Source organism: Hyperoodon ampullatus (genome assembly GCF_949752795.1).
Source record: "Hyperoodon ampullatus genome assembly, chromosome: 3".
NCBI classification, from domain to species: Eukaryota; Metazoa; Chordata; class Mammalia; order Artiodactyla; family Ziphiidae; genus Hyperoodon; species Hyperoodon ampullatus.
In genome coordinates, this window is record NC_136916.1 from 46,958,162 (window position 1) to 46,986,029 (window position 27,868).

The window sequence follows — 27,868 nt, forward strand, 5'->3', positions numbered from 1 at the left end:
TATAAACTTCCCTCTGGGAACTGCTTTTGCTGAGTCCCATAGATTCTGGATCATTGTGTTTTTGTTTCTGTCTCCATGTATTTTTTTATTTCCTTTTTGATTTCTTCAGTGACTCATTGGTTGTTCAGTAGCATATTGTTCAGCCTCCATGTGTTTTGGGTTTTTTTAATAGTTGATTTATAGTCTCATAGTGTTGTGGTCAGAAAATAGGCCTGGTATGATTTCAGTCTTAAAATTTATTAAAACTTGTTTTGTGGCCTAGCATGTGATCTATCCTGAGAATGTTCCATGTGCACTTGAAAAGGATGTGTATTCTGCTGCTTTTGGATGGGATGTTTTATATATATCTGTTAGGTTCATCTGATCTAATGTGTTTAAGGCCTGTGTTTCCTTATTGATTTTCTGTCTGGATGATCTGTTCATTGATGTAAGTGGAGTGTTAAAGCTCCTGGCTATTATTGTGTTACTGTCGATATCTTTCTTTATATTTGGAATTATTTGCTATATGCATTTAAATGCTCCAGTTTGTGTGCATAAATATTTACAAGTGTTATGTATTCTTGTTCATTACGTAACGTCCTTCTTTGTCTCTCGTTACAGACTTTGTTTTTCCATTCCCTCACTTTCACTCTGTGTGTGTATTTAGATCTGAAGTGAATCTCTTATAGGCAGCATATGTGTGTGTGTGTGTGTGTGTGTGTATCTTGTTTTTGTATCTGTTCAGTCACTGTGTCTTTTGATTGGAACATTTAGTACATTTACATTTAAAGTAATTATTGATAGGTACGTACTTATTGCCATTTTGTTAATTGATTGGGGGTTGTCCTTGTAGTTCTTATTTCATCCTTTCTTCTTTTCCTTCCTTCACTTGTGATTTGATGACTATCTTAGTGTTATATTTGTATTCCTTTATCTCTTTTTGTGTATCTATTATAGATTTCTTGGTTTGTGATTACCATGAGGTTTATATATAGCAACATACACAGGTGAATATTGAAAGTTGAAGATGTCTTAAGTTTGAACACATTCTAACAACCCTGGAGATGAGCAATCTACCCAATAAAGTGTTCGTGGTAATGACCGTAAAAATGCTTAATGTACTAGGAAGAAGAATGGGTGAACACAGTGAGAATTTTAAGAAGGAGTTAGAAAATATAAAGAAGAACCAAACAAAGCTGAAAAATACAGCAACTGAAATAAAAAATACACTAGAAGGAATCAACATTAGATTGGGTAATACAGAGGAATGGCTCAGTAAACTGGAAGACAGAGTAGTGGAAATCACCAAAGTTGAACAAAAAAAAGAAAAAAGAATTTTAAAAAATGAAGACAGTTTAGGAGACCTCTTGGAAAACATCAAGCATACTAGTATTCACATTATAGGGGTCCTAGAAGGAGAAGAGAGACAGATAGGGGCAGAGAACTTATGTGAAGCATTTGTAGCTAAAAACGTACCTAACACAAGAAAGGAAACAGACATCCAGGTCCAGAAAGAACAGAGAGTCCCCAAAGAGATCCACACCAAGGTACATTATGATTAAAATGGCAAAAGTTAAAGATAGAGAATATTGGGCTTCCCTGGTGGCTCAGTGGTTGAGAGTCCGCCTGCCGATGCAGGGGATACGGGTTCGTGCCCCGGTCCGGGAAGATCCCACGTGCCGCGGAGCGGCTGGGCCCGTGAGCCATGGCCACGGAGCCTGTGCCTCCGGAGCCTGTGCTCCGCAACGGGAGAGGCCACAACAGTGAGAGGCCCGCATACTGCAAAACAACAACAAAAAAAAAAAAAAAAAAAAAAAAAATAGAGAATATTTAGAGCATCAAGGGTAAAGCAACTAGTTATGTATAAAGGAACTCCCATAAGATTGTCCACAGACTTTCAGCAGAAACTTTGCTGGCCAGAAGAGAGTGGCACAATATATTTAACATGATGAAAGGAAAAAACCTGCAGCCAAGAATACTCTATCCAGCAAGGCTGTCATTCACATTTGAAGGAGAGAGAAGGAGTTTTACAGACAAGCAAAAGCTAAAAGAATTCAGCCCCACTAAACCAGCTTCCCAAGAAATGTTAAGCGGACTTCTGTAAGTGAAAAAGAAAAGACCACAACTAGAAATATGGAAATTACAAAAGGAAAAATCTCATTGGTAAACACAAACATATAATAAAGGTAGTAGATCAGCCAGTTATAAAGCTACTAGGAAGATTAAAAGACAAAAGTAGTAAAATCATCTATATTCACAGTAAGTAGTTAAGGGATATGCAAAACAAAAAGATGTAAAATAAGATGTCAAAAACATTAAACATGCAGGGAGGAGTAAAAATGCAGAGATCTTTCTTAATGTAGGCATTTGTTGCTATGAACTTCCCTCTTAGAACTGCTCTTACTACATCCCATAAGTTTTGGTATGTTGTGTCTCCTTTTTCATTTGTTTCAAGATCATTTTTTTTCCTCTTTGATTTCTTCTTTCATCCGTTGGTTATTCAGGAGAGTCTTGTTATCTTCTTTGGTGAAGTGTCTGTATAAGTCTTTTCTTCTTTTAAAAAACTGTTAAATGAACTTTAATTTTTAGAACAGTTTTAGATTTACATAAAAATTGGGAAATTAGTAAAGAGAATTTCTATAATCTCTACATAGTTTCCTCTGCAACTAATATATACATTAGTATAGTATATTTGTTACCATTAATGAATGAATCAATATTATTATGATTCACTATTATTAACTAAAGACCATACTTTATTCATATTTCCTTAGTTTTTATCTCTTTGGTTCATTTTAAAGAATTGAGTTGACTTGTTTTATAACTGAGTTTTAAGAGTTCTTTATATATACTAACTACAAGTCTTTTGTCAGATATGTGCTTTGCAAATATCTCTTGCCTTTTATTTCTGTAACAGTTTTTTTGAAGAGCAATGTTTAAAATTTTGATGAAGTCCAATCTGTTGTTTTTCTTCTTTTATAATTTATGCTTCTTGTGTCCTATTTAAGAATTCTTTGCTAAACCTAAAGGGTCACTAAGATTTGCTCTTAGGTTTTCTTATAGAAGTTGCATAGCTTGAGTTTTTATGTTTTGGTGAGTTCTTGTGCATGATATAAGGGGTCAGGGTTCATTATTGGAATATGTGCAGCACTATTTGATGAGAATATTATCCTTTCACTATTAAATTGCCCTGGTACCTTTGTTGAAAATCAGTTGCCCAGATATGTGTGGATTTGTTGCTGGAATCTCTCTTTTGTTCCATTGATCTGTATGTCTGTCTTCATGTTAATATATTGTCTTATTATACCTTTATAATAAATCCTGAAATTGTGTAATTTCTTTTAATTAGTCTTGACATTAGTGTTGTCCTTTCCATCCCTTCATTTGTAACTCCTTTGTATGTTCTTGTAGGCAACATATAGTTGTTTTCCTATTGTTTTAATCCAATCTGACAATCTCTGACTTTTTAATTAGGAGGCTTAGACCATTACCTTTAATATGATTATTAATAATGGTTGGGTTTTATTCTATTAACTTGCTATTTGTTCTCTTTGTTCTATTAACTTGCTATATGTTCATGCTCTTTCTTCCTGTTTCTTATTTTTCTCCTTTTGAATATTTTTTAACAATTTCATTTTATCTCTTTTACTGGCTTATTATCTCCACTTCTTTTTATGGACGTTTTATCACTTATCAGATACACCTTTAACTTATCATTGTCTACCATCAAGTAACAGCATTTTATGAATAATGTAAGAACCTTTCAGCAGTATACTTCTCTCCTCCCCTTTTTGTTGTCATACATTTTATTTATTATACACAAACTCCACCCTACATTGTTACTTTTTTGATTTGAGGAGTTAATGAACTTTCTGAATTAAAAAAAAAAAACCTTTGTATTACACTACACATAAAATTTACCCTAATTTTTGAAAGTGTACAGTTCACTAGTGTTACATACATTCATACTGTTGTGTATCCAAACTCCAGAACTTGTTCCTTGTTCATCTTGCAAAAACTGAAAACCTATGTCCATTAAAAAATAATTCCCCATCCCCCTCTCCCTGATCCCTGGCAACCACAATTCTACTTTCTCTCTTTATGATTTTGACTACTCTAGGTACCTAATGTAAGTGGAATCATATACTATTTGTCTTTTTGTGACTGGCTTATTTCACTTAGCATAATGTTCTCAAGGTTCATCCATGTTGTAGCATGTATCAGAATTTCCCTCCTTTTTAAGGCTGAATATTCCATTGTATGTATGTAACAGGTTTTGTTTATCCATTCATTGGATAAAGCAACCTGGGTTGCTTCCACCTTTTGGCTATTGTGAATAATGCTGATATGAACCTGGGTATACAGGTATCTCTTAAAGACTCTGCTTTCAATTATTCTGGATATTTGCCTAGATGTGGTATTGCTGGATCATACGGTAATTTTATTTTTAACTTGAGGAACCACCATACTGTTTTTCCATAGTGGCTGCACCATTTTACATCCATACCAACAGTGCAAAAGGGTTCCAATTTTTCCATATCCTTGCCAACTTGTTATTTTGTGTTGCTTTTTTTTTTTAATAGTAGTCATCCTTATATTTACTAGGTGGTATCTCATTGTGGTTTTGATTTGAATCTCCCTAAATATTAGTGATGTTGACCACCTTTTCATGTGCTTGTTAGCCATTTGTATATCTTTTCTGGAGAATTATCTATTCAAGTCCTTTGCCCATTTATTAATTGTGTTTTTGTTACTGATTTGTAGGAGTTATTTCTGTATTCTGGATATTAACTCTTTATCAGGTATATCATATGCAAATATTTTCTGTAGGTTTCTTTTTCACTCTGTTGATTGTCCTTTGATGTAATCCAATTTATCTATTTTTTTCTTTTGTTTGCCTGTGCTTTTGGTTTCATACCCAAGAATCCACAACCAAATCCAGTGTCATGATCATTTCCCCTACATTTTCTTCTAATAGTTTATAGTTTTAGGGTTTACATGTAGGTCTTTGACCAAATTTGAGTTAATTTTTGTATATGATATGAAGTAGGTGTACAGCTTCATTGTTATGCATGGAGATATCTAGCTTCCCAGCTCAGTTTGTTAAAGAGGCCATCTTTTCCTAGCGAATGGTCTTGGCATCCTTGTCAAAAATCATTAGACTTTATATGCAAGCGTTTATTTAGGGGCTCTTTATTACATTGGTAAATATTTCTTTATGTCCGTATTACACTATTTTGATTACCATAGATTTGTAGTAAGTTTTGAAATTGGGGAGTGTGAGACCTTCAACTTGTGTTATTGATTAAAATTGTTTGACTATGTGTTCTCTTGAGATTCCATATAAATATTAGCTAGCATGGTTCTATTTCTGTAAAAGTGCCATTGGGGTTTTGATAAAGATCATACTGAATCTGTAGATCTCTTTGGGTAGTACTGACATCTTCCAGTCTATGACCACAGAATATCCTTCCATTCGTTTGTCTTTAAATACTTTCAGCAGTGTTTTGAAGTTTTCAGTGTAAAAGCATTTCACCTCCTTGGTTACTTTTATTCCTAAGTACTTTATTCTTTTTGATGGTATTATATTTGTAATTGTTTTCTTAATTTTTTTTTAGGAATGTTCACTAGTAGCATATAGAAACACAACTGGTTTTTTGTGTGTGTTGATTCTATATCATGCAACTTTGCCAAATTAATTTATTCAGATGGATAAATTGTGGAATCTTGTGGAATCTATAAGGTTTTCTACATACAAGACAATGTCATCTGTGAACAGAGATAATCTTCCTTCTTTTTGATTTGGGTGCCTTTTATTTTTATTCCCTAGCTGCTCTGACCAGAACTTGTAGTACTGTGTTGGATAAAAGTGAACATCCTTGTCTTGTCTCTGATCCTAGAGGGAAAGCTTTGTCTTGTACCATTGAGTTTGATGTTAGCTGTGGGCTTGTCAATATATGGCTTTTATCATGTTGAAGTAGAATCCTTCTGTTCCTTGTTTTTTAAGTGTTTTTTATCATGAAAGTGTGTTGAATCTTGCCAAGGGTCCCAAGGTGTCTCAGAGGTGGTGTTGGACTGCTGGTGGGCAGGGCCAGGGTCTAGCGGTGAGGAGGCACCCAGTGCTGGTGGCTGGGCTGGGTCCTGCCATGGCAGGCTGTGGTGGTCCTGGGCTGGTGTCGGCCCACTGGTGGGTGGAGCTGGGTCCCAGGGTCTCTGGCTGCAAGGCCCTGGGGATCCTGGGGCTAGTGCCTCTGCTCTTGTGTGTGGGGCAGGGTCCTGGGCCCTCTGGTGGGCGGGGCTGTGCTGTGTTCCAGGTGTCTGTAGGCTCAGGGGGTCTTAAGGTAGCCTGCCTGCTGGTGGTGGATGGGGCTTTGGCCCCACCAAGCTAGTTGCTTGGCCTGAGGCTTCCCAGTACTGGTGCTGACAGGCTGGTGGGTGGAGCCATGTCCCAGTGCTAATAAGCTAGAGGAGGACTCTGAAGTGGTGCTACCCAGCATCAGTGTCCACGTGATAGAATGGGCTCCCACAAATGACTGCTGCCAATGCCTATGTCCCAAGGATGAACTTCAGTTGCCTCTTACCTCTTGGTGATTAGCAGGTAGATCTGACCCAGGCTCCTTTCAAAAATTACTGCTTCTTCTCTGGGTCCTGCAGCATGTGAGATTTTGTGTACACCCTTTAAGAGTGGAATATCTCTTTCCCACAGCCCTCTGGGTCTCCTAAAAGTAAGCCCCACTGGCCTTCAAAGCCAAACATTCTGGGGCTTGTCTTCCCAGTACAAGACTCCCAGGCTGGGGAGCCCAATGTGGGGCTTAGACCCATTGCTCCTTAGGGAGAACCTCTGTAATTGTAATTAACCTCCCGTTTGTGGGTTGTCCATCTGGGGTATGGGTCTTGACAATACTGCACCTCCACTCCTTCTACCTATCTTGTTGTGGTTCCTTTTTTATATCCTTGGTTGGAGAAGATCTTTTCTGTTAGATTCAGGTCTTTCTCATCAATAGTTGTTCTGTAAATAGTTGTAATTTTGGTGTGCCCATGGGAGGAGTTGAGCTCAGGGTCTTACTCTGCCATCTTGGCAACCAAATCTAACCCACTGTCAATTATCTTTTAGAAGTTTTTAACGAAAAACTCTACTAGTACTTACCACATGTTACTATTTCTGATACTTTTTTTTTTAATGTGTATGTATGTAGATTCAGATTTCCTTCTGGTATCATTTCCCTTTTTGCATGAAAGACATCCTTTCACACTTTTTCCAAGTACCAGATGTTCCTCTACTTAATAGTTTCTACTTGTCTTAGAGTTCACTGGTCCTTTTTCTCCATTGTCCAAATTGCTGCAGAGCTTATCCAATTAATTTTTACCAAGATTACAAACTCGGTCTTCCTTATCATGGGAAGTGGCTGAATTCTCTGCTCAGCTCTTTAGGCCACAACTGTTACCTTTCATGGGTTCCTAGGAGTCTCACCCTGCCCATGTTATTTAGGTGCCAAGGATTTGAGGGAACTGTGTATGCAGATTGAGGGATTTCCCACCTGGAAATTTCTACCATTGTGGCAGCCCTTCTGTCCAATTCCTTAGCCCAATAAGACTGATACTTTTTGCTTCAAGTCTGTCCCCTGTGAACTGATGAACTGAAAAGTGCTCTCAGAAACCAGCTGAATGTGGATCTCAACCAGTATGCTTCCATTTTTTCAAGGCTCATAACCATCTCCAGTTTCTGCTTACTACTGATTACTCATCTCTGCCTTCAAATATAAGCTACTTTGGCATTATTGGAATTAGAACTGAGTTGTTATTTTAAAAACGTTTTTTAAAATGCTGGAAGTGTGAGCATCATTACAAGTTATCAAAGTTACAGTAATTTAGTAATGCAAAAACTAAAAATAGCTTTTATTGCTGATATCATTTTTTCCATTCAAATACTGCAAAGAATAAATGGGATTTTTTTTTTCTTTTTGCAGGATATAGCAAACGAAGAACACAAAAAAATTGAAGTGTTAAAATCAGAAAACAAGAAGCTAGAAAGACAAAAAGGAGAATTAATGATAGGGTTCAAGAAACAATTAAAATTAATTGATGTTTTAAAAAGGCAGAAGGTGAGTTTATCCTAAATAACAGTTAAAATAAATCATAGATATTATTTGGCTCTTTCTACTAAGATAGTATTTCTACTTTAGATATGTTTATTTTGACATGCTTAGTCACAAAATTTTATCTATACATCAATGCAGGTAAATTAGAAATGTGGAAATAGGACTAGTAAATACAATATGGATACTCCCTAACTAAAGAAAATACCATATATAAAAATAACTTAGGGGATCCGTTTGCCTCTTGAAGAGTGAAAACTGATTCCAACCCACTTTTGTCCTGTTCACTACACGAGTTACCTAGTGGTAAGAGAATATGAATTCATGGCTTTGCCACTGTCCCTTTTTGCAAAGATTAGATATTACAATATTATTGAATTGCTCTCTTAACAGGTTGGTACAATACCAGCAGTGAATGAAGGTTTTTAGCAGCTGACCATTTCAAATGTCACATTCATTGTAATTAGAATTACACATTCCTACAACAAAACTTAATTTGATAGCATATTATACACACTTTTATAAATTTCCTGTTGTTCTGTGGTCTACTCAACACTAAATTAGACAATATTTGTTTTTAAACACAGATGCATATTGAAGCTGCCAAGATGTTGTCTTTCACTGAAGAGGAATTTATGAAGGCACTCAAATGGGGAAAGTAATAAGTGATCTACTTCTTAACCTATAGCGCATGGTGGATATACCCTTTATTTAACTTAAGTTGTAATGGTTTGAATTATTTTTACTCTAAGAAATGAAGATACTTGATAAATCAAAATAATTCCAAATTCCCTGTGTAGATCTGGGGATGTAAAATTGATATCTAATTATTACAAAATGGAAATATTTTATAAAATAAAGCAATAGGAATTTAACTTTTGATTGTTATCTTTCTTATGACCATCTAGCCCTTTTTCAACTGCATTTGAATAGAAAATATTTTATGTTCTAGAGTTGTAACTCTAGGTTGTAAATGATGTTTATATGAGAGAAACTGTTTCTGTGTTCTTACTGAGAAGTGCATTCGCTAGTAAAGAACGTTGAAATTCCTCACTCTTTTCCTGTCTACTGTGAGAAAAGAAAAGTAAAGTTTTCCCTGGCCAAATAAGGGAAGTAAAGTTCCAACACACCAACATAGATAGAAGTGGTATGGAGAGGTTAGTCTCCTGGGTTGTTGGATTTTATATATATATATATATATATATATTTCTCTATATGGAGTGTGGTGTAGAATTCAGATCTTCAAATTATTAGTATAAAAACAATAGTTTGATTAAAAGCAATTAACTTTGCCATTAATTTTGCAGTGAAAAAATATGCAGTAATTTTTTTATCAAAAACAAATGTTTTCTTATAAATAATTGTTTATAAATGATGAAATAGAGATGTTTTAGAAAATCCAGACAATGGATTCCTACCCTCACCGAACTGTAAAACAGAAGTTACTATGACATCTAGTGGTAACATACAAAAGAATCCAGGTTTACCAAATTTTGATGATATCACTTCTCTTCACAAATTTCACTCCTTTTCTTATACGCTTTTCTAAACTCTTCACCAAGCATATCAATATCATCCTCTTTTTTGAATACTCCCTACAAGAAAAATATTTTGTGGGTTACTATGAATGCTAGAATAATTCACTAAATGTTCATTAAGGCTAACAGATATACAGACGTGAAATTTCTAAAATTATTTCCAAGATAAAATCTAATATATTTATGAAAAATTTTTTTCTGAAATAATGACTTGATATATACGAAATATTCTTAGCCTGACCTGATTTCCTGATTTACCAGATTCTGTGTTAGAACTTGTCATACGAATCTGGGCTCTTCTGCTTTATTACTACAAGTACTACTGCTTTGATGGGCTGAATAGGAATTAATTTAATCCATACTATACCCTCAACCCTTGTTTTGAAACAGCCCTACAGTATGATATGAGAGAGGTCAGGGTGAAGAGGTTGAGCTTTGCCAGATTCATGCATGGGATTGGTTCTTGCCTCAGTTTTCTGTCTAATCAGCAAACATTCAATCTTACAGGAAAGAATCCAGGTATGGAGTTAAGCCAACTAATCTTAATCCCTTTAAAACAAAATTAAACTTGAGTATTTACTTATCCTAAGAATCCAGAGAATAATTTAGGTCATTTGGAGCCACTAGGATCTAGGATAAAATCATTTTAGGTTATCATCAGGCTCTCCCATTTCCACAATTATTTGCTACACAAATATATAAACCCTAAGACTCTCCCAGAATTTATAGTCTAGTTTATGAAATTTATCAATTCCACATGGCTTTTGTCATTAATGTATCATTTTGTATTCATTAATCCTGTCTATTACTATAAGGTCCTATGGACAGGTAATAAGTGTTCACATTTCTCTTTCTCCTTCCTTTGCACTGACTAAGCAAAAAAGTGGACTTTTTTTCTGGACTTTTGTTTGTTGGAAGATTTTTCATCACATTTTCAATTTCATTACTTGTGACTGGTCTGTTCATATTTTCTATTTCTTCCTGGTTCAGTCTTGGAAGGTTATACCTTTCTAAGAATTTGTCCATTTCTTCCAGGTAGTCCATTTTATTGGCAGAGAGTTGCTTGTAGTAGTCTCTTAGGATGCTTTGTATATCTGTGGTGTCTGTTGTCACTTCTCCTTTTTCATTTCCAATTTTATTGATTTGAGTCCTCTCCCTTTTTCTTGATGAGTCTGGCTAAAGGTCTGTCAATTTTGTTTATCTTCTCAAAGAACCAGCTTTTAGTTTTATTGATCTTTCCTATTGTTTTTTTTCTATTTCATTTATTTCTGCTCTGACCTTTATTATTTCTTTCCTTCTACTAACATTGGGTTTTGTTTGTTCCTCTTTGTCTAGTTCCTTTAGGTGTAAGGTTAGATTGTTTGAGATTTTTCTTGTTTCTTGAGGTAGGATTCTATTGCTATAAACTTCCCTCTTAGAATTGCTTTTGCTGCATCCCATAGGTTTTGGATCATGTTTTCATTGTCATTTGTCTCTAGGTATTTTTTGATTTCCTCTTTGATATCTTCAGTGATCTCTTGGTTATTTAGTAACGTATTGTTTAGCCTCCATCTGTTTGTGTTTTTTACGTTTTTTCCTCTGGAATTGATTCCTAATCTCATAGCGTCGTGGTCGGAAAAGATGCTTGATATGATTGCAGTTTTCTTAAATTTACCGAGGCTTGATTTGTGACACAAGATGTGATCTATCCTGGAGAATGTTCTGTGTGCACTTGAGAAGAAAGTGTAATCTGCTGTTTTCAGGTGGAATGTCCTATAAATATCAATTAAATCTATCTGGTCTATTGTGTCATTAAAGCTTTTGTTTCCTTATTAATTTTCTGTCTGCATAATCTGTCCATTGGTGTAAGTGAGGTTAAAGTCCCCCATTATTATTGTGTTACTGTCGATTTCCTCTTTTATAGCTGTTAGCAGTTGCCTTATGTATTGAGGTGCTTCTATGTTGGGTGCATATATATTTATAATTGTTATATCTTCTTGGATTTATCCCTTGATCATTATGTAGTGTCCTTCCTTGTCTCTTGTAACATTCTTCAATTTAAAGTCTATTTTATCTGATATGAGAATTGCTATTCCAGCTTTCTTTTGATTTCCATTTGCATGGAATATCTGTTTCCATCCCCTCACTTTCAGTCTGTATGTGTCCCTAGATCTGAAGTGGGTCTCTTGTAGACAGCATATCTATGGGTCTTGTTTTCTATCCATTCAGCAAGCTGTGTCTTTTGGTTGCAGCATTGAATCCATTCACGTTTAAGGTAATTCTTGATATTTATGTTCCTATTGCCATTTTCTTAATTGTTTTGGGTTTGTTTTCAAAGTCTTTTTTCTTCACTTCCTTTTTTGTTCTCTTCTGTTTCCTGCCTAGAGAAGTTCCTGTAGCATTTGTTATAGAGCTGGTTTGGTGGTGCTCAATTTTTTTAGCTTTTGCTTGTCTGTACAACTTTTGATTTCTCCATTAAATCTGAATGAGATCCTTGCCAGGTAGAGTATTCTTGCAGGTTTTTCCCTTTTATCACTTTAAATATATCATGCCACTCCCTTCTGGCTTGTAGAGTTTCTGCTGAGAAATCAGCTGTTAACCTTATGGGAGTTCCCTTATATGTTATTTGTCGTTTTTCCCCTGTTGCTTTTAATAATTTTTCTGTCGTCAATTTTTGTCAGTTTGATTACTGTGTGTCTTGACGTGTTTCTCCTTGGGTTTATCCTGCCTAGAACTCTCTGCGCTTCCTGGACTTGGGCGGCTATTTCCTTTCCCATGTTAGGGAAGTTTTCCACTGTAATCTCTTCAGATATTTTCTTGGGTCCTTTCTCTCCCTCTTCTCCTCCTGGGACCCCTACAATGCAAATGTCGGTGCATTTAATGTTGTCCCAGAGGTCTCGTAGGCAGTCTTCATTTCTTTTCATTCTTTTTTCTTTTTTTTTTTTGTTGTTTTTGTTTTTGTTTTTTTTTTGCTGTACGCGGGCCTCTCACTGCTGTGGCCTCTCCCATTGCGGAGCACAGGCTCCAGACGCGCAGGCCCAGCAGCCATGGCTCACGGACCCAGCTGCTCCGCGGCATGTGGGACCCTCCCGAACCGGGGCACGAACCCGTGTCCCCTGCATCAGCAGGCAGACTCTCAACCACTGCGCCACCAGGGAAGCCCCCATTCTTTTTTCTTTATTCTGTTCTGCGGCAGTGAATTCTACCATTTTGTCTTCCAGGTCACTTATCCATTCTTCTGCCTCAGTTATTCTGCTACTGATTCCTTCTAGTGTATTTTTCATTTCAGTTATTGTTTTGTTCATCTCTGTTTGTCTGTTCTTTAATTCTTCTAGGTCTTTGTTAAACATTTCTTGCATCTTCTCAATCTTTGCCTCCATTCTTTTTCCGAGGTCCTAGATCATCTTCACTATCATTTTTCTGAATCCTTTTTCTGGAAGGTTCCCTATATTCACTTCATTTAGTTGTTTTTCTGTGGTTTTATCTTGTTCCTTCATCTGGTACATAGTCCTCTGCCTTTTCCTTTTGTCTGTCTTTCTGTGAATGTGGTTTTCGTTCCACAGGCTGCAGGATTGTAGTTCTTCTTCTGCTGTCTGCCCTCTGGTTCATGAGGCTATCTAAGAGGCTTGTGTAAGATTCCTGACAGGAGGGACTGGTGGTGGGTAGAGCTGGGTGTTGCTCTGGTGGGCAGAGCTCAGTAAAACTTCAATCTGCTTGTCTGCTGATGGGTGGGGCTGAGTTCCCTCCCTGTTGGTCATTTGGCCTGAGGCAACCCAGCATTGGAGGGTACAGGCTCTTTGGTGGGCTAATGGTGGACTCCAGGAGGGCTCATGCCAAGGAGTACTTCCTAGAACTTCTGCTGCCAGTGTCCTTGTCCCCATGGTGAGCCACAGCTGCCCCCCCATCTCTGCAGGAGACTCTCCAACACTAGCAGGTAGGTCTGGTTCAATCACCTATGGGGTCACTGCTCCTTCCCCCTGGGTCCTGATGCACACACTACTTTGTGTGTGCCCGCCAAGTGTGGAGTCTCTGTTTGCCCCAGTCCTGTTGAAGTCCTGCAATCAAATCCTGCTAGCCTTCAAAGTCTGATTCTCTAGGAATTCCTCCTCCCGTTGCAAGACCCCCAGGTTGGGAAGCCTGATGTGGGACTCAGAACCTTCACTTCAGTGGGTGGACTTCTGTGGTATAAGTGTTCTCCAGTTTGTGAGTCACCCACCCAGCAGTTATGGGATTTGATTTTATTGTGATTGCACCCCTCCAACCATCTCATTGTGGCTTCTCCTTTGTCTTTGGATGTGGGGTATCTTTTTTGGTGAGTTCCAGTGTCTTCCCGTTGATGATTGTTCAGCAGTTAGTTGTGATTCTGGTGCTCTCACAAGAGGGAGTGAGCGCACGTCCTTCTACTCCACTTCTACTCTACTTCAGTTTCCCTCTGAAATCTTAATACCATGTTTTTTTCCCCACTATTAGAGGTTATGTGTTAAATGTCACTTACTTTAGGGAGATATCCTAGTAATTGTGTAGCATGTTCTTTGAGAAGTTTTAGTCTTTCTTCTTCAATAATTTCATTAATACATCCTTGCCTTCTTTGCTGCAACTGCCATTCCTCCAGTTCACGTTGCTGGAAATATAAATAAAATTTATTGTCACAAAACACATTAAACTAAGAATGTGTCCAATAAATTTGTCTAATTTACTCTTGCAGTAAATTAGATAAAACTGATAGGTACTAGATAATATATATCTTTTACACTTTATATATATATATATATATATATATATATGTATATATGTATATATTACAGTCACTATTTCTTTAAAGTTACAAGAAAAATCCCAGTTATGACTGGGATTTTAGGGAGGCAAGTACATATTTTCAGGACAAGTATCTTCATTACCAAGGAAAAAGATTCAAAGAAATGATTTCCTAATTAATTCAACAAATATTTATTGTGTGCTTACCATACTCCAGGTACTGAAAGCAGCTTACAGTGTAAGATGAAGAAAAAGGTAGATAAAATAGAATAGGGATATCTAAAAGAGAAATACTGCCATATAAAGTTTTGTAAAGCCTGTATGAAGCACAAGAGTAACAGCAAGAGTTCCAACAGGAGAACCAGTATTTCTCAGGCAAGAGTTCTGATAGAGGGACTTCCCTGGTGGCACAGTGGTTAAGAATCCACCTGCCAATGCCGGGGACACAGGTTTGAGCTCTGGTCCGGGAGGATCCCACATGCCGCGGAGCAACTAAGCCCCTGCGCCACAACTACTGAGCCTGCACTCTAGAGCCCGTGAGCCACAACTACTGAAGCCTGCCTGCCTAGAGTCCTGCTCTGCAACAAGAGGAGCCACCGCAGTGAGAAGCCAGCACACCACAACGGAGAATAGCCCCCACTCGCCACAACAAAGACCCAACACAGCCAAAAATAAATGAACAAACAAACAAATGTCTGATACACAACCACACCAAACTTCTGTGCCATATAAATATGGAAGAGATGACTAGCTTTAACACGTTTTAGGGCTTAAAAGAACTCTTATGGAAATATATCCAAATAGTCCTATTGGATAGGGAAGGATACTAAAGGCAGACCACTGAAAAAACATTGATGAATTTCTGCCAAGAATTACTTTAAAGTAGTATTAACGCTAAACTTTTCTTTGAAATAACTAGTTTAAGTCATGTAAACCAGAAAGCAGGATATCTGTCTTTTTTGCTACAGTGAGAGGCAAGCTTCTATATAACCTCTTTAAAGTTATTGAATGAAAATACAGAAGAATGCTAGGACACAGCCATATCCAATGCCAGTTAAAACCTGGAATTGCTTCTCCTGAGAATATTTTGTCTACTATCATCTCAGATTCATTTGTATTACCAGAATTAGAAGTATCACCGACAGCTAATTGAGAAAAGACTTACACTTTCACCCATGTTGCTACTGAATCAAAGGGTTGAGTTGCTCTTAATTATTTTATCTCTAAGATGAAACAGGGTAATAGAATCTACCATAGAATCACTATACCTGAATTTTTTTTTAGACTACATTTCTAACACTCCTTTAGGGTCAAATGTGGTCACAACAGGACTAGGATTTTGCCAATGGAATATAAGCAGAAGTGTCAGATGGCAGTTTCCAGGAATCAATTTTATATCCTTTGTCCCTTCTGCACTTCTTCCATCTTCTGCTTAAAACATGGATATGAAGGTTGAAGATCTAATTTAAACCATGAAGATGACGACTATATCCTACAGAAGCCATAGCGAAAAGCTAGAAGGAGCCTGGGTTCCTGAAGACTATGAATAAAGCCTCAATTTCCACACTTTCATGTGAGGGAGTAGTAAACTATCTACTAAGCCACTGTTAATTTGAGACTACTTGTAGCCAGGCATCATCCTAACTGATCTATTCCTTATAATATGGAGGTGCAAGAAGTTCTATAATGTTATGAGAAAAACTCACTCATTAGATTTTTGTCCAGTGATGTATATGGGCTCTAATTTGGGTGTAATACAGGATTTCCCTTCTTAGGATGTGGTAGACCACATTAACTGTTCATTCTTAAAAAACATTTTTATAGTTAATTAGGATAAATATTTTAGAAAGGTATGAAACCAATTTGTTCATGAGGACAAAAAAAAAACAGAGTTAGAGGCTTATATGATTGTGTAATAGAATGGATTCATGATTCTATGATCATGAAAATTCATCCTTGCCCTTGGACCAGAATAGAAATGTGACCCAATCTCACTGATATTTAAATTAGCCCACAGCTTCATATCAGGAACATTTACAATTAAAAAAAAATAAGATATAAATTTTTTGTAAAAGTATTTATGCTTTAGGTAATATTTTCAGATTTCTTCCATTTATAGCTGTCTTGATAACTTTTCCAATAGCTTTCAGATTAGCTCTGTAAGCCATGAGATAGGACAGTCACAGTCACTGGTTCTACCTCTTTCTAGACAAAGAGTATTCAAAGCTTTCTGGTCAATTTCAAAAGGCTTTTAATTTTCAGTCTCCTTGATCACTTTGCTCTGACCAGGCAAAATGCTAGGTGCTTTATAGGTAATTATCTCCCTTAAAGGTTACAGTAGATCATGGTTGGTTTATATCAAAGCTACAGAAGTTTTATCCAGTAGGAATTCACTTAAGTTAAGCAGGATGAGGACGTAATGAGATTTTTTTTTATACCTTGCTAACTGGTAGCAGATGCCACAAGAAGACCAATTATAAGTCAATTTCAGTAGTCCACAGAATGATACTGAATGTCTAAATTAAGTTATGAAGAAGAGAAACTGAATTTAAGAGGTGGAATCAATAGGACTGTTGAGGTGGAATCAATAGGAGTTGGTGGTTGACTAAAAATTATTAGGTAAGAAATGGGAAGAATCCAGGAATGATTCCAATGTGATAGCATATTCACTCAGTCACCCAAGCCTGTCTTTAACCAAGATTCAGGCTACAGAAGTTGGAGAAGGTTTGTCTGTTACATTCTCTTTTGGAAACCTAAATTCTAAGGCACCCACAAGATTTCCAACTGTGTCCTTTAGGCATCTGGAAATATGACAAAAGAACTACGGCGTAAGGGGACTTACCTGTTGGTCCAGTGGCTAAGAATCCGCCTTCCAATGCAGGGGACGTGGGTTCGATCCCTGATCAGGGAACTAAGATCCCACGTGCTGCGGGGCAACTAAGCCCGTGGGCCACAACTAGAGAGAAGCCTGCATGCCACAATGAAAGATCCCACGTGCCGCAACTAAGACCTGACGCAGCCAAAATAAATAAATAAATATTTTTTAAAAAAACAACTACACCATGAGTTGATTAAGTATAGAGGAAAGCCAAAAATTGAACCCCAAGTCTATCAACACGTCATTGCAGCAGGCAAAAGAGCTGATCTCTCTTGGTTTTCTGTGACTTCCAGATTCTTTTTTTTTTTTATTAGTCTCTGCTTTACAACAAAGTGAATCAGTCATACATATACATCTGTTCCCACATCCCCTCCCTCCTGTGTCTCCCTCCCTCCCACCCTCCCCATCCCACCCCTCCAGGCGGCGACAAAGCACCGAGCCGATCACTCCGCGCCATGCGGCCACACCCCACCATCCATCCACCCCACGCCCGGCAGTGTATACACGTCCATGCCTCTCCCCCACCCCGTCACAGCCCCCCCCATATCCCCAAGCCCACCCCCAGTAGGTCTGTGTCTCTATTCCTGTTTTACCCCTAGGTTCTTCATGACTTTTTTTTTCTTAAATTCCATATATATGTGTTAGCATACGGTATTTCTCTTTCTCTTTCTGACTTACTTCACTCTGTATGACAGACTCTAGGTCTATCCACCTCATTACAAATAGCTCAGTTTCGTTTCTTTTTATGGCTGAGTAATATTCCATTGTATATATGTGCCACATCTTCTTTATCCATTCATCCGATGATGGACACTTAGGTTGTTTCCAGCTCCGGGCTATTGTGAATAGAGCTGCAACGAACATTTTGGTACATGTCTCTTTTTGAATTATGGTTTTCTCAGGGTATATGCCTAGTAGTGGGATTGCTGGGTCATATGGTAGTTCTATTTTTAGTTTTTTAAGGAACCTCCATACTGTTCCCCATAGCGGCTGTACCAATTCACATTCCCACCAGCAGTGCAAGAGGGTTCCCTTTTCTCCACACCCTCTCCAGCATTTATTGTTTCTAGATTTCTTGATGATGGCCATTCTGACTGGTGTGAGATGATATCTCATTGTAGTTTTGATTTGCATTTCTCTAATGATTAATGATGTTGAGCATTCTTTCATGTGTTTGTTGGCAGTCTGTATATCTTCTTTGGAGAAACGCCTATTTAAGTCTTCTGCCTATTTTTGGATTGGGTTGTTTGTTTTTTTGCTATTGAGCTGCATGAGCTGCTTATAAATTTTGGAGATTAATCCTTTGTCAGTTGCTTCATTTGCAAATATTTTCTCCCATTCTGAGGGTTGTCTTTTGGTCTTGTTTATGGTTTCCTTTGCTGTGCAAAAGCTTTGAACTTTCATTAGGTCCCATTTGTTTATCTTTGTTTTTATTTCCATTTCTCTAGGAGGCAGGTCTAAAAGGATCTTGCTGTGATTTATGTCATACAGTGTTCTGCCTATGTTTTCCTCTAAGAGTTTGATAGTTTCTGGCCTTACATTTAGGTCTTTAATCCATTTTGAGCTTATTTTTGTGTATGGTGTTAGGGAATGATCTAATCTCATACTTTTACATGTCCCTGTCCAGTTTTCCCAGCACCACTTATTGAAGAGACTGTCCTTTCTCCACTGTACATTCCTGCATCCTTTATCAAAGATAAGTTGACCATATGTGCGTGGGTTTATCTCTGGGCTTTCTATTCTGTTCCATTGATCTATGTTTCTGTTTTTGTGCCAGTACCACACTGTCTTGATTACTGTAGCTTTGTAGTATAGTCTGAAGTCAGGGAGCCTGATTCCTCCAGCTCCGTTTTTCGTTCTCAAGATTGCTTTGGCTATTCGGGGTCTTTTGTTTTTCCAAACAAATTTTGAAATTTTTTGTTCTAGTTCTGTGAAAAATGCCAGTGGTAGTTTGATAGGGATTGCATTGAATCTGTAGATTGCTTTGGGTAGTAGAGTCATTTTCACAATATTGATTCTTCCAATCCAGGAGCATGGTATATCTCTCCATCTATTTGTATCATCTTTAATTTCTTTCATCAGTGTCTTATAATTTTCTGCATACAGGTCTTTTGTCTCCTTAGGTAGGTTTATTCCTAGATATTTTATTCTTTTTGTTGCAATGGTAAATGGGAGTGTTTTCTTGATTTCACTTTCAGATTTTTCATCATTAGTGTACAGGAATGCCAGAGATTTCTGTGCATTAATTTTGTATCCTGCTACTTTACCAAATTCATTGATTAGCTCTAGTAGTTTTCTGGTAGCATCTTTAGGATTCTCTATGTATAGTATCATGTCATCTGCAAACAGTGACAGCTTTACTTCTTCTTTTCCAATTTGGATTCCTTTTATTTATTTTTCATCTCTAATTGCTGTCGCTAAAACTTCCAAAACTAAGTTGAATAAGAGTGGTGAGAGTGGGCAGCCTTGTCTTGTTCCTGATCTTAGTGGAAATGGTTTCAGTTTTTCACCATTGAGGACGATGTTGGCTGTGGGTTTGGCATATATGGCCTTTATTGTGTTGAGGAAAGTTCCCTCTATGCCTACTTTCTGCAGGGTTTTTATCATAAATGGGTGTTGCATTTTGTCAAAAGCTTTCTCTACATCTATTGAGATGATCATATGGTTTTTCTTCTTCAATTTGTTAATATGGTGTATCACATTGATTGATTTGCGCATATTGAAGAATCCTTGCATTCCTGGAATAAACACCACTTGATCATGGTGTGTGATCCTTTTAATGTGCTCTTGGATTCTGTTTGCTAGTATTTTGTTGAGGAGTTTTGCCTCTATGTTCATCAGTGATATTGGCCTGTAGTTTTCTTTCTTTGTGACATCCTTGCCTGGTTTTGGTATCAAGGTGATGGTGGCCTCGTAGAATGAGTTTGGGAGTGTTCCTCCCTCTGCTATATTTTGGAAGAGTTTGAGAAGGATAGGTGTTAGCTCTTCTCTAAATGTTTGATAGAATTCGCCTGTGAAGCCATCTGGTCCTGAGCTTTTGTTTGTTGGAAGATTTTAAATCACAGTTTCAATTTCAGTGCTTGTGATTGGTCTATTCATATTTTCTATTTCTTCCTGATTCAGTCTTGGCAGGTTGTGCATTTCTAAGAATTTGTCCATTTCTTCCAGGTTGTCCATTTTATTGGCATAGAGTTGCTTGTAATAATCTCTCATGATCTTTTGTATTTCTGCAGTGTCAGTTGTTACTTCTCCTTTTTCATTTCTAATTCTATTGATTTGAGTCTTCTCCCTTTTTTTCTTGATGAGTCTGGCTAATGGTTTATAAATTTTGTTTATCTTCTCAAAGAACCAGCTTTTAGTTTTATTGATCTTTGCTATCATTTCCTTCATTTCTTTTTCATTTATTTCTGATCTGATCTTTATGATTTCTTTCCTTCTGCTAACTTTGGGGGTTTTTTGTTCTTCTTTCTCTAATTGCTTTAGCTGCAGGGTCAGGTTGTTTCCTCGAGATGTTTCCTGTTTCTTAAGGTGGGATTGTATTGCTATAAACTTCCCCCTTAGAATTGCTTTTGCTGCGTCCCATAGGTTTTGGGTCGTCGTGTCTCCATTGTCATTTGTTTCTAGGTATTTTTTTATTTCCTCTTTGATTTCTTCAGTGATCACTTCGTTATTGAGTAGTGTATTGTTTAGCCTCCATGTTTTTGTATTTTTTACAGATCTTTTCCTGTAATTGATGTCTAGTCTCATAGCATTGTGGTCGGAAAAGATACTTGATACAATTTCAATTTTCTTAAGTTTACCAAGGCTTCATTTGTGACCCAAGATATGATTTATCCTGGAGAGTGTTCCATGAGCACTTGAGAGAAATGTGTATTCTGTTGTTTTTGGATGGAATGTCCTATAAATATCAATTAAGTCCATCTTGTTTAATGTATCATTTAAAGCTTGTGTTTCCTTATTTATTTTCATTTTGGATGATCTGTCCTTTGGTGAAAGTGGGGTGTTAAAGTCCCCTACTATGAATGTGTTACTGTCGATTTCCCCTTTTATGGCTGTTAGTATTTGCCTTATGTATTGAGGTGCTCCTACTTTGGGTGCATAAATATTTACAATTGTTATATCTTCTTCTTGGATCGATCTCTTTATCATTATGTAGTGTCCTTCTTTGTCTCTTCTAATAGTCTTTATTTTAAAGTCTATTTTGTCTGATATAAGAATTGCTACTCCAGCTTTCTTTTGATTTCCATTTGCATGGAATATCTTTTTCCATCCCCTTACTTTCAATCTGTATGTGTCTCTAGGTCTGAAGTGGGTCTCTTGTAGACAGCATATATATGGGTCTTGTTTATGTATCCATTCAGCCAATCTGTGTCTTTTGGTGGGAGCATTTAGTCCATTTACATTTAAGGTAATTATCGATATGTATGTTCCTATTCCCATTTCCTTAATTGTTTTGGGCTCGGTATTGTAGGTCTTTTCCTTCTGTTGTGTTTCTTGCCTAGAGAAGTTCCTTTAGCATTTGTTTTAAAGCTGGTTTGTTGGTGCTGAACTCTCTCAGCTTTTGCTTGTCTGTAAAGGTTTTAATTTCTCCATCAAATCTGAATGAGAGCCTTGCTGGGTAGAATAATCTTGGTTGCAGGTTTTTCTCCTTCATCACTTTAATTATGTCCTGCCACTCCCTTGTGGCTTGTAGAGTTTCTGCTGAGAGATCAGCTGTTAACCTGATGGGGATTCCCTTGTGTGTTATTTGTTGTTTTTCCCTTGCTGCTTTTAATATGATTTCTTTGTGTTTAATTTTTGACAGTTTGATTAATATGTGTCTTGGCGTATTTCTCCTTGGATTTATTCTGTATGGGACTCTCTGTGCCTCCTGGACTTGATTAACTATTTCCTTTCCCATATTAGGGAAGTTTTCAACTATAATCTCTTCAAATATTTTCTCAGTCCCTTTCTTTTTCTCTTCTTCTTCTGGAACCCATATAATTCGAATGTTGGTGCGTGTAATGTTGTCCCAGATGTGTCTGAGACTCTCCTCTGATCTTTTTATTCTTTTTTCTTTATTTTGCTCTGCAGCAGTTATTTCCACTATTTTATCTTCCACCTCACTTATCCGTTCTTCTGCCTCAGTTATTCTGCTATTGTTCCCATCTAGAGTATTTTTCATTTCATTTATTGTGTTTTTAATCGATGCTTGATTCATCTTTAGTTCTTCTAGGTCCTTGTTAACTGTTTCTTGCATTTTGTCTATTCTATTTCCAAGATTTTGGATCATGGAAATAGAATCTTGGATCATCTTTACTATCATTATTCTGAATTCTTTTTCAGGTAGACTGCCTATTACCTCTTCATTTGTTAGGTCTGGTAGGTTTTTATCTTGCTCCTTCACCTGCTGTGTGTTTTTCTGTCTTCTCATTTTGCTTATCTTCCTGTGTTTGGGGTCTCCTTTTTGCAGGCTGCAGATTCGTAGTTCCTGTTGTTTTTGGTGTCTGTCCCCAGTGGGTAAGGTTGTTTCAGTAGGTTGTGTAGGCTTCCTGGTGGGGGGGTCTAGTGCCTGTGTTCTGGTGGTTGAGGCTTGATCTTGTCTTTCTGGTGGACAGGTCCACGTCTGGTGGTGTGTTTTTGGGTGTCTGTGGCTTTATTATGTTTTTAGGCAGCCTCTCTGCTAATGGGTGGGGTTGTGTTCCTGTCTTTCTAGTTGCTTGGCATAAGGTGTCCAGCACTGTAGCTTGCTGGTCGTTGACTGAAGCTGGGTGCTGGTGTTGAGATGGAGATCTCTGGGAGATTTTCCCACTTGATATTATGTGGAGCTGGGAGGTCTCTTTTGGACCCATGTTCTGAAGTTGCCTCTCCCACTTCAGAGGCACAGCACTGACTCCTGGCTGCAGCACCAAGAGCCTTTCATCTACCCGGCTTTTTTCCTCTGTGCTTCATCTAGTTTCACTTGCTCGTAGGGGACCGTGTGCAGAGGCCTTGCACCTGGCACTTGAGTGTGAAACCGCTGCTCCGACACCTCAGCTTGGGACCATATGCAGAAGCGCTGTACTTGACACAGTTCAAGATCTCCAGATTCTTTTATCTTTCTGACCATTTCTCGGTCTTGGCAATTTTTTCTACTACTTCCACCTCCTAACTAGAATGTTCTCCAAGTCTCAGTCACTGGCCCTCTGATTGTTTCTCATTATAATATATTATTTGGAAGAATCATCTTAGTTTGAAACTCTCTGTGCTACTTAATGACAGAAATGCTTGTCTAAGAATACTTGACCTAAGTTTTCTTCTGTTCAACTGCCTTCAGGATTTTTCAACTTGTGTTTCTATTTCAAACTCAATATGACTAAAAATGAAGTCATTATATCTTTTTGCTCCAATTCAAAACATAACAGCACTTGTATTCCTTGAGTTTCTCATGTTTGAAACTTTGAGAGTTATTTTGACTCCTTCCTCCACTCTACCTTATATGGTCCAAAAAAATCATACAGGTCTCATCTCTTCTTCCCTTAAAAATATTTAAACTCTCCCCTTTCTCTCTCCTTCCACTGCTCTGTTAACCTATTCCAGGTCCTCATCTCTTCACTCTTAAATTACTACTTTCTCCTCTTGTTAAAGACCATATTATGATAACCAGTTTCTACTGTATCATGTCAAAACTCCTCTGCCTATTATTCAGCTTTCTCCATTTGATAATTCCATATGCTGCCAACTTGGAATAGCCTTCCTCTGTCTTCTTTTATTCATTTGTATGTATTTCCAGATAAATCCACATAGTTCTGTCATAAAGGTATTGAACACTAGTAAATCCCACACTACCACATTCTACAAATGTTTACATTGTTCATTTAAGAAATATATTCTTAATATAGTGCTATATATAGTCGAGTTTTTTGGGTATCTAGACATTTTCTTTTGCTAGATTAGAAGCTACCAGAATGAGCTTTTATTTGTATTGGTTCCCTCACCAACACTCAGCAGAATGCCTAGCAGATAAGTATCTGTTGATTATAAGAATATCTTGAGATTTCTTTTTGTCTACCCATGCAGGAAAGATCAGCATTATGATATTAATTTAATAATCCCAGCTCTGCCACTTACTTGCTGTGAAACCTTGGGCAATACATATAATCTCTATGCCTCAGTGTCCACATCTTTAAAATGGGGGTAGTAATAGTACCTAATTCACAGGGTTGAAAGTTAAAAGTTATTACTTTGCTTGTAATGAGTATAGAATAGTGAATGACATATGAAAATGCTCAGTAAGTGTTAGTTATTATTACTACCACTTCTATTACTACTTAAAAATATTTGCCATATGCCTAATCTGTACTTTTCATATTTAGAGCTCTTTATCTTTTCAAAACACACATTTTCTTATTTGGTTCTTAAAGTATTATTTCAGTTTTACGGATGAAACACAAATAGACAAATCAAGGTGTCCAAAGTCACAAAGCTAGTTTCCTCACCAATTCTTAAATCCACATTTACAATTAAGAAATCTTCCCCTGGGCCTCAAAATCAATGTGGACAAAATGGAATTATATACTCCCTCAAAATCTGCTTTTCTTTGTACATACTCTTTCTGTAGCACATCACCACTCACTGAAGATGGAAGTACATAATAGCATTATTTATTAGTAGTAGCCTAATTCTTCTCTCAACTCTCCAGAACTAATTGGTCACCAAGTCCCATCAACTCTACCTTCCTAACATCTCACAGATGGATCCCTTCTCTGTTCACATGGGTTTTCATCACCTATCACTGGGATAACTATAATAACTTCCTTACTGATCTTCCTGTCTCTGGTCTTACTCCCCTCACATCTGTCCTCAACACTGCTACCTGAGTCATCTTTCCAAGTGCAGATCTTATCATGTAGCTTTCTTAATTCTTCAGTGGGTCTCCCTAGATAAAGTCCACCATTAAAATAGGAACCAGGGCATTCATGATCTGTCTCCTCTCTGCCATACCAAGATGTCCATGTCTGTATAATTATCATCACACACACTTGATATATCTTTATAATCACTGTTTTTAATGTATTTTTCTTTTTATTTTTCTTTTAATTTTCTTTTTTTTTGAGGTACACGGGCCTCTCACTGTTGTGGCCTCTCCCATTGTGGAGCACAGGCTCCGGACGCGCAGGCTCAGCGGCCGTGGCTCACGGGCCCAGCTGCTCCGCGGCATGTGGGATCCTCCCGGACGGGGCATGAACCCGTGTCCCCTGCATCGGCAGGCGGACTCCCAACCACTGTGCCACCAGGGAAGCCCTAATGTATTTTTCTTAACCAACACCAAAAACTCATAGATGATATGGACTTAGTCATATTTATCTTTGTGTTCTCAACACCAAACAATGTCTAACACATAGAAAGCATCAACAAATATTTTCTAGATTCACTGATTAACAAGTGGTCAGAAAATTTATATATCATATGATTAGTAAGTGGATATCTAACATCTGGCACATAAACGGTTCTCAGTTAAATGTTTAGTGGATAAATAAATTAGCTGGTTGCTATTCAATGATAATTACCAAAAAAAAAACCCCAAAATACTTTTTCTTACTTTGTCTGCAAGGAACTGGTTGCGACGCTCTTCAATAAGTTTTTCCACAGCCCTCTTGTGTTCTAGTTGCTTCATTCTTTGCTTCTGAGCATTCACTAATTCTATTCGATCATCCTCAGCAAACTTCTCCAGCATAGCTTTTCTAAAGATCTCCTCTTCCTCTTTTGCAGCCTGAAGTACTAGTTCCTTCAAGGCCATTTGTTCCATAAAATTTTGCTTCAACTCCTTTTGCTTTCTCGATTTCTCTTCTGCTTCTTCCTAAATCACAATACATATAAAAGTTAATTCAGTAACTATTTCTTTACAGCAGATTTATAAAGATAGGGTAGAACAGAGTTTGATTACGCTTAGTGTCACAATATGAAATAAAACTGAAAAATTAAGGCTTTTCAAGGTAACACTTTGCCCCATCCTTTAAAAACTAATAGTTACACAAAGTACATGTTATCCTTGGATTGCCTCCTATTACTTATTTTAAATTTTAATTAATATATATTTACCACCTTGTTTCTGTAGTCAGAATTAATGCATTAACTTTGAAAAGAGCTGATATAAAAAATTTTTGTATATCTCAGTTTATTAAATCTGTCATCTGTATAATTTGTACCAACTATGAATCATTCTAGAAACTTGTGTTCAAATCATTGATAAATATTTTTCAGAACAATAATCTAGCAATGACAATCGGAAGTATTTCAGGGAAATTCAAATTTACTTGAAGCAGTTAAAGTCCTTTCCTACAAGGTTTAATTTCCCCAACATTTTATTATGAAAGATTTCAAAAAATACAAAGAATTTTACAGTCATCACCCATTTTTGCTTTATCATCTATCTATTCAATTAGGACCGATGTAAATTTTAAATCATTTGCTAATCTAACCAAATTTGCTCAATTCTAATACAAGCTCCAGGTAGGCCAGAATCTTCAAAGCATTCAAAATATTGCCTTAACAACACCCAGATGGCCAATGTTCTTACCTACAGATAACACAAACTACAAGGGATTTACTCTAGGCCATCAGGTGGCATACAGAACTTCCTGGAAGGCCAGGGAACCAAGCTGTCCTCACACTGCTCAAGTCCTATTATGGTAACTCTGCCTATGGTAACTCTGACTGCTATCTCATTTTGCTCACTTCCATCTTCACACCTTGAAGTGGGGGTGATGACTGTTGGAGGTAACATAGTTCATATGAAGAATTCTAGCTAAAAGAAGAGAAATATAGTTTTAACTTTATAGTCTTTATAATAAGAAAAACGAATTTAAAACAGGGTAGGATGTGGTAGGAGTAGGAGTGGGTTTTAAGTGAGCCAATCTGCAGTATCAGTTACAGCAACTTTGTTCATTATATTGATCATTCAGCCTCTTTTTCTTCATTTATCCCTATCTAATCCTCTTTTCAAATCCCACCTCCTCCATAGTCTTCTCTAATCACTGTAACTCAAACTTCTCTTTGTGAGCTCTTACACCATTTAATGTTCCATCATTTAATTTTATTCCATATATACATGCCTCATCTTCTCACTAAAAATAAATTCATAGATGGCATATCTTATATTCCTTTGAGATGCTGGGCACGTAGTGATTTTATAATATATAGTTTGTGTTTATTTACCATATATTTTATAGAAGTCAAAGGCTCACTGAAGGCAAAGACGCTGTGTCAGTTAGCTTTGAATTCCTCCACAGCTTATCATAATACTTTGCACAGAGAAATTCAGTACATATTGAACTAAATGAACTGTTGACATTGCCTGGCAACCATCTCCCATACAAATTTTAGTTTAATCCAATGGTGAAGACATCTGGCTAAAGAACAGGGAAGAGTTTGGCAAAACAACACACCGTTTATTATGTTTTTCAACCAGAAAAGTGTTCATGTACTCTGATGTTTCTGGATCAGGATTATGTAGTTACATAATATGAACTGTATAATTTTCCATCCTTTTCTGTGTTCTAAAACCCATTATGTGGTTTGAGGAATAGTTCACTGAAGGTTTGAAGTAATTTGCTGGAAAACTACTCTGAGGCTGGAAACTTTTTAGAGATATCTTAGTCTGGGTCCTCCTCTGAAAGCAGAAC

At 37.1% G+C, this 27,868-nt stretch overlaps 2 protein-coding genes across 6 annotated transcripts in view; one reads left to right on the forward strand and one right to left on the reverse strand.

Annotated features, from left to right (window-relative positions):
• The window catches only part of TEX9 (testis expressed 9), a gene marked incomplete at its 5' end in the record, with an annotated part of 201,408 nt that extends 192,491 nt beyond the window's left edge, over positions 1-8,917 (forward strand). For both annotated transcript variants that reach the window (XM_079698779.1, XM_079698780.1), the window contains 2 exons: positions 7,947-8,081; positions 8,663-8,917. In XM_079698779.1, the coding sequence (XP_079554905.1) occupies positions 7,947-8,081; positions 8,663-8,737 (210 nt within the window). In that variant the 3' untranslated portion in view covers positions 8,738-8,917. The remainder of the gene's footprint in view (positions 1-7,946; positions 8,082-8,662) is intronic.
• Positions 8,918-9,551: 634 nt separating this feature from the next.
• The window catches only part of MNS1 (meiosis specific nuclear structural 1), a 71,832-nt gene continuing 53,515 nt past the window's right edge, over positions 9,552-27,868 (reverse strand). For 3 of the 4 annotated variants that reach the window (XM_079700044.1, XM_079700043.1, XM_079700041.1), the window contains 3 exons: positions 25,786-26,043; positions 14,088-14,213; positions 9,552-9,670 (listed from right to left, as the gene is read on the reverse strand). In XM_079700044.1, the coding sequence (XP_079556170.1) occupies positions 9,578-9,670; positions 14,088-14,213; positions 25,786-26,043 (477 nt within the window). In that variant the 3' untranslated portion in view covers positions 9,552-9,577. Of the gene's footprint in view, positions 9,671-14,087; positions 14,214-24,321; positions 24,394-25,785; positions 26,044-27,868 lie in introns of those variants that run through there. The other variant, XM_079700042.1, reaches the window with a different exon arrangement.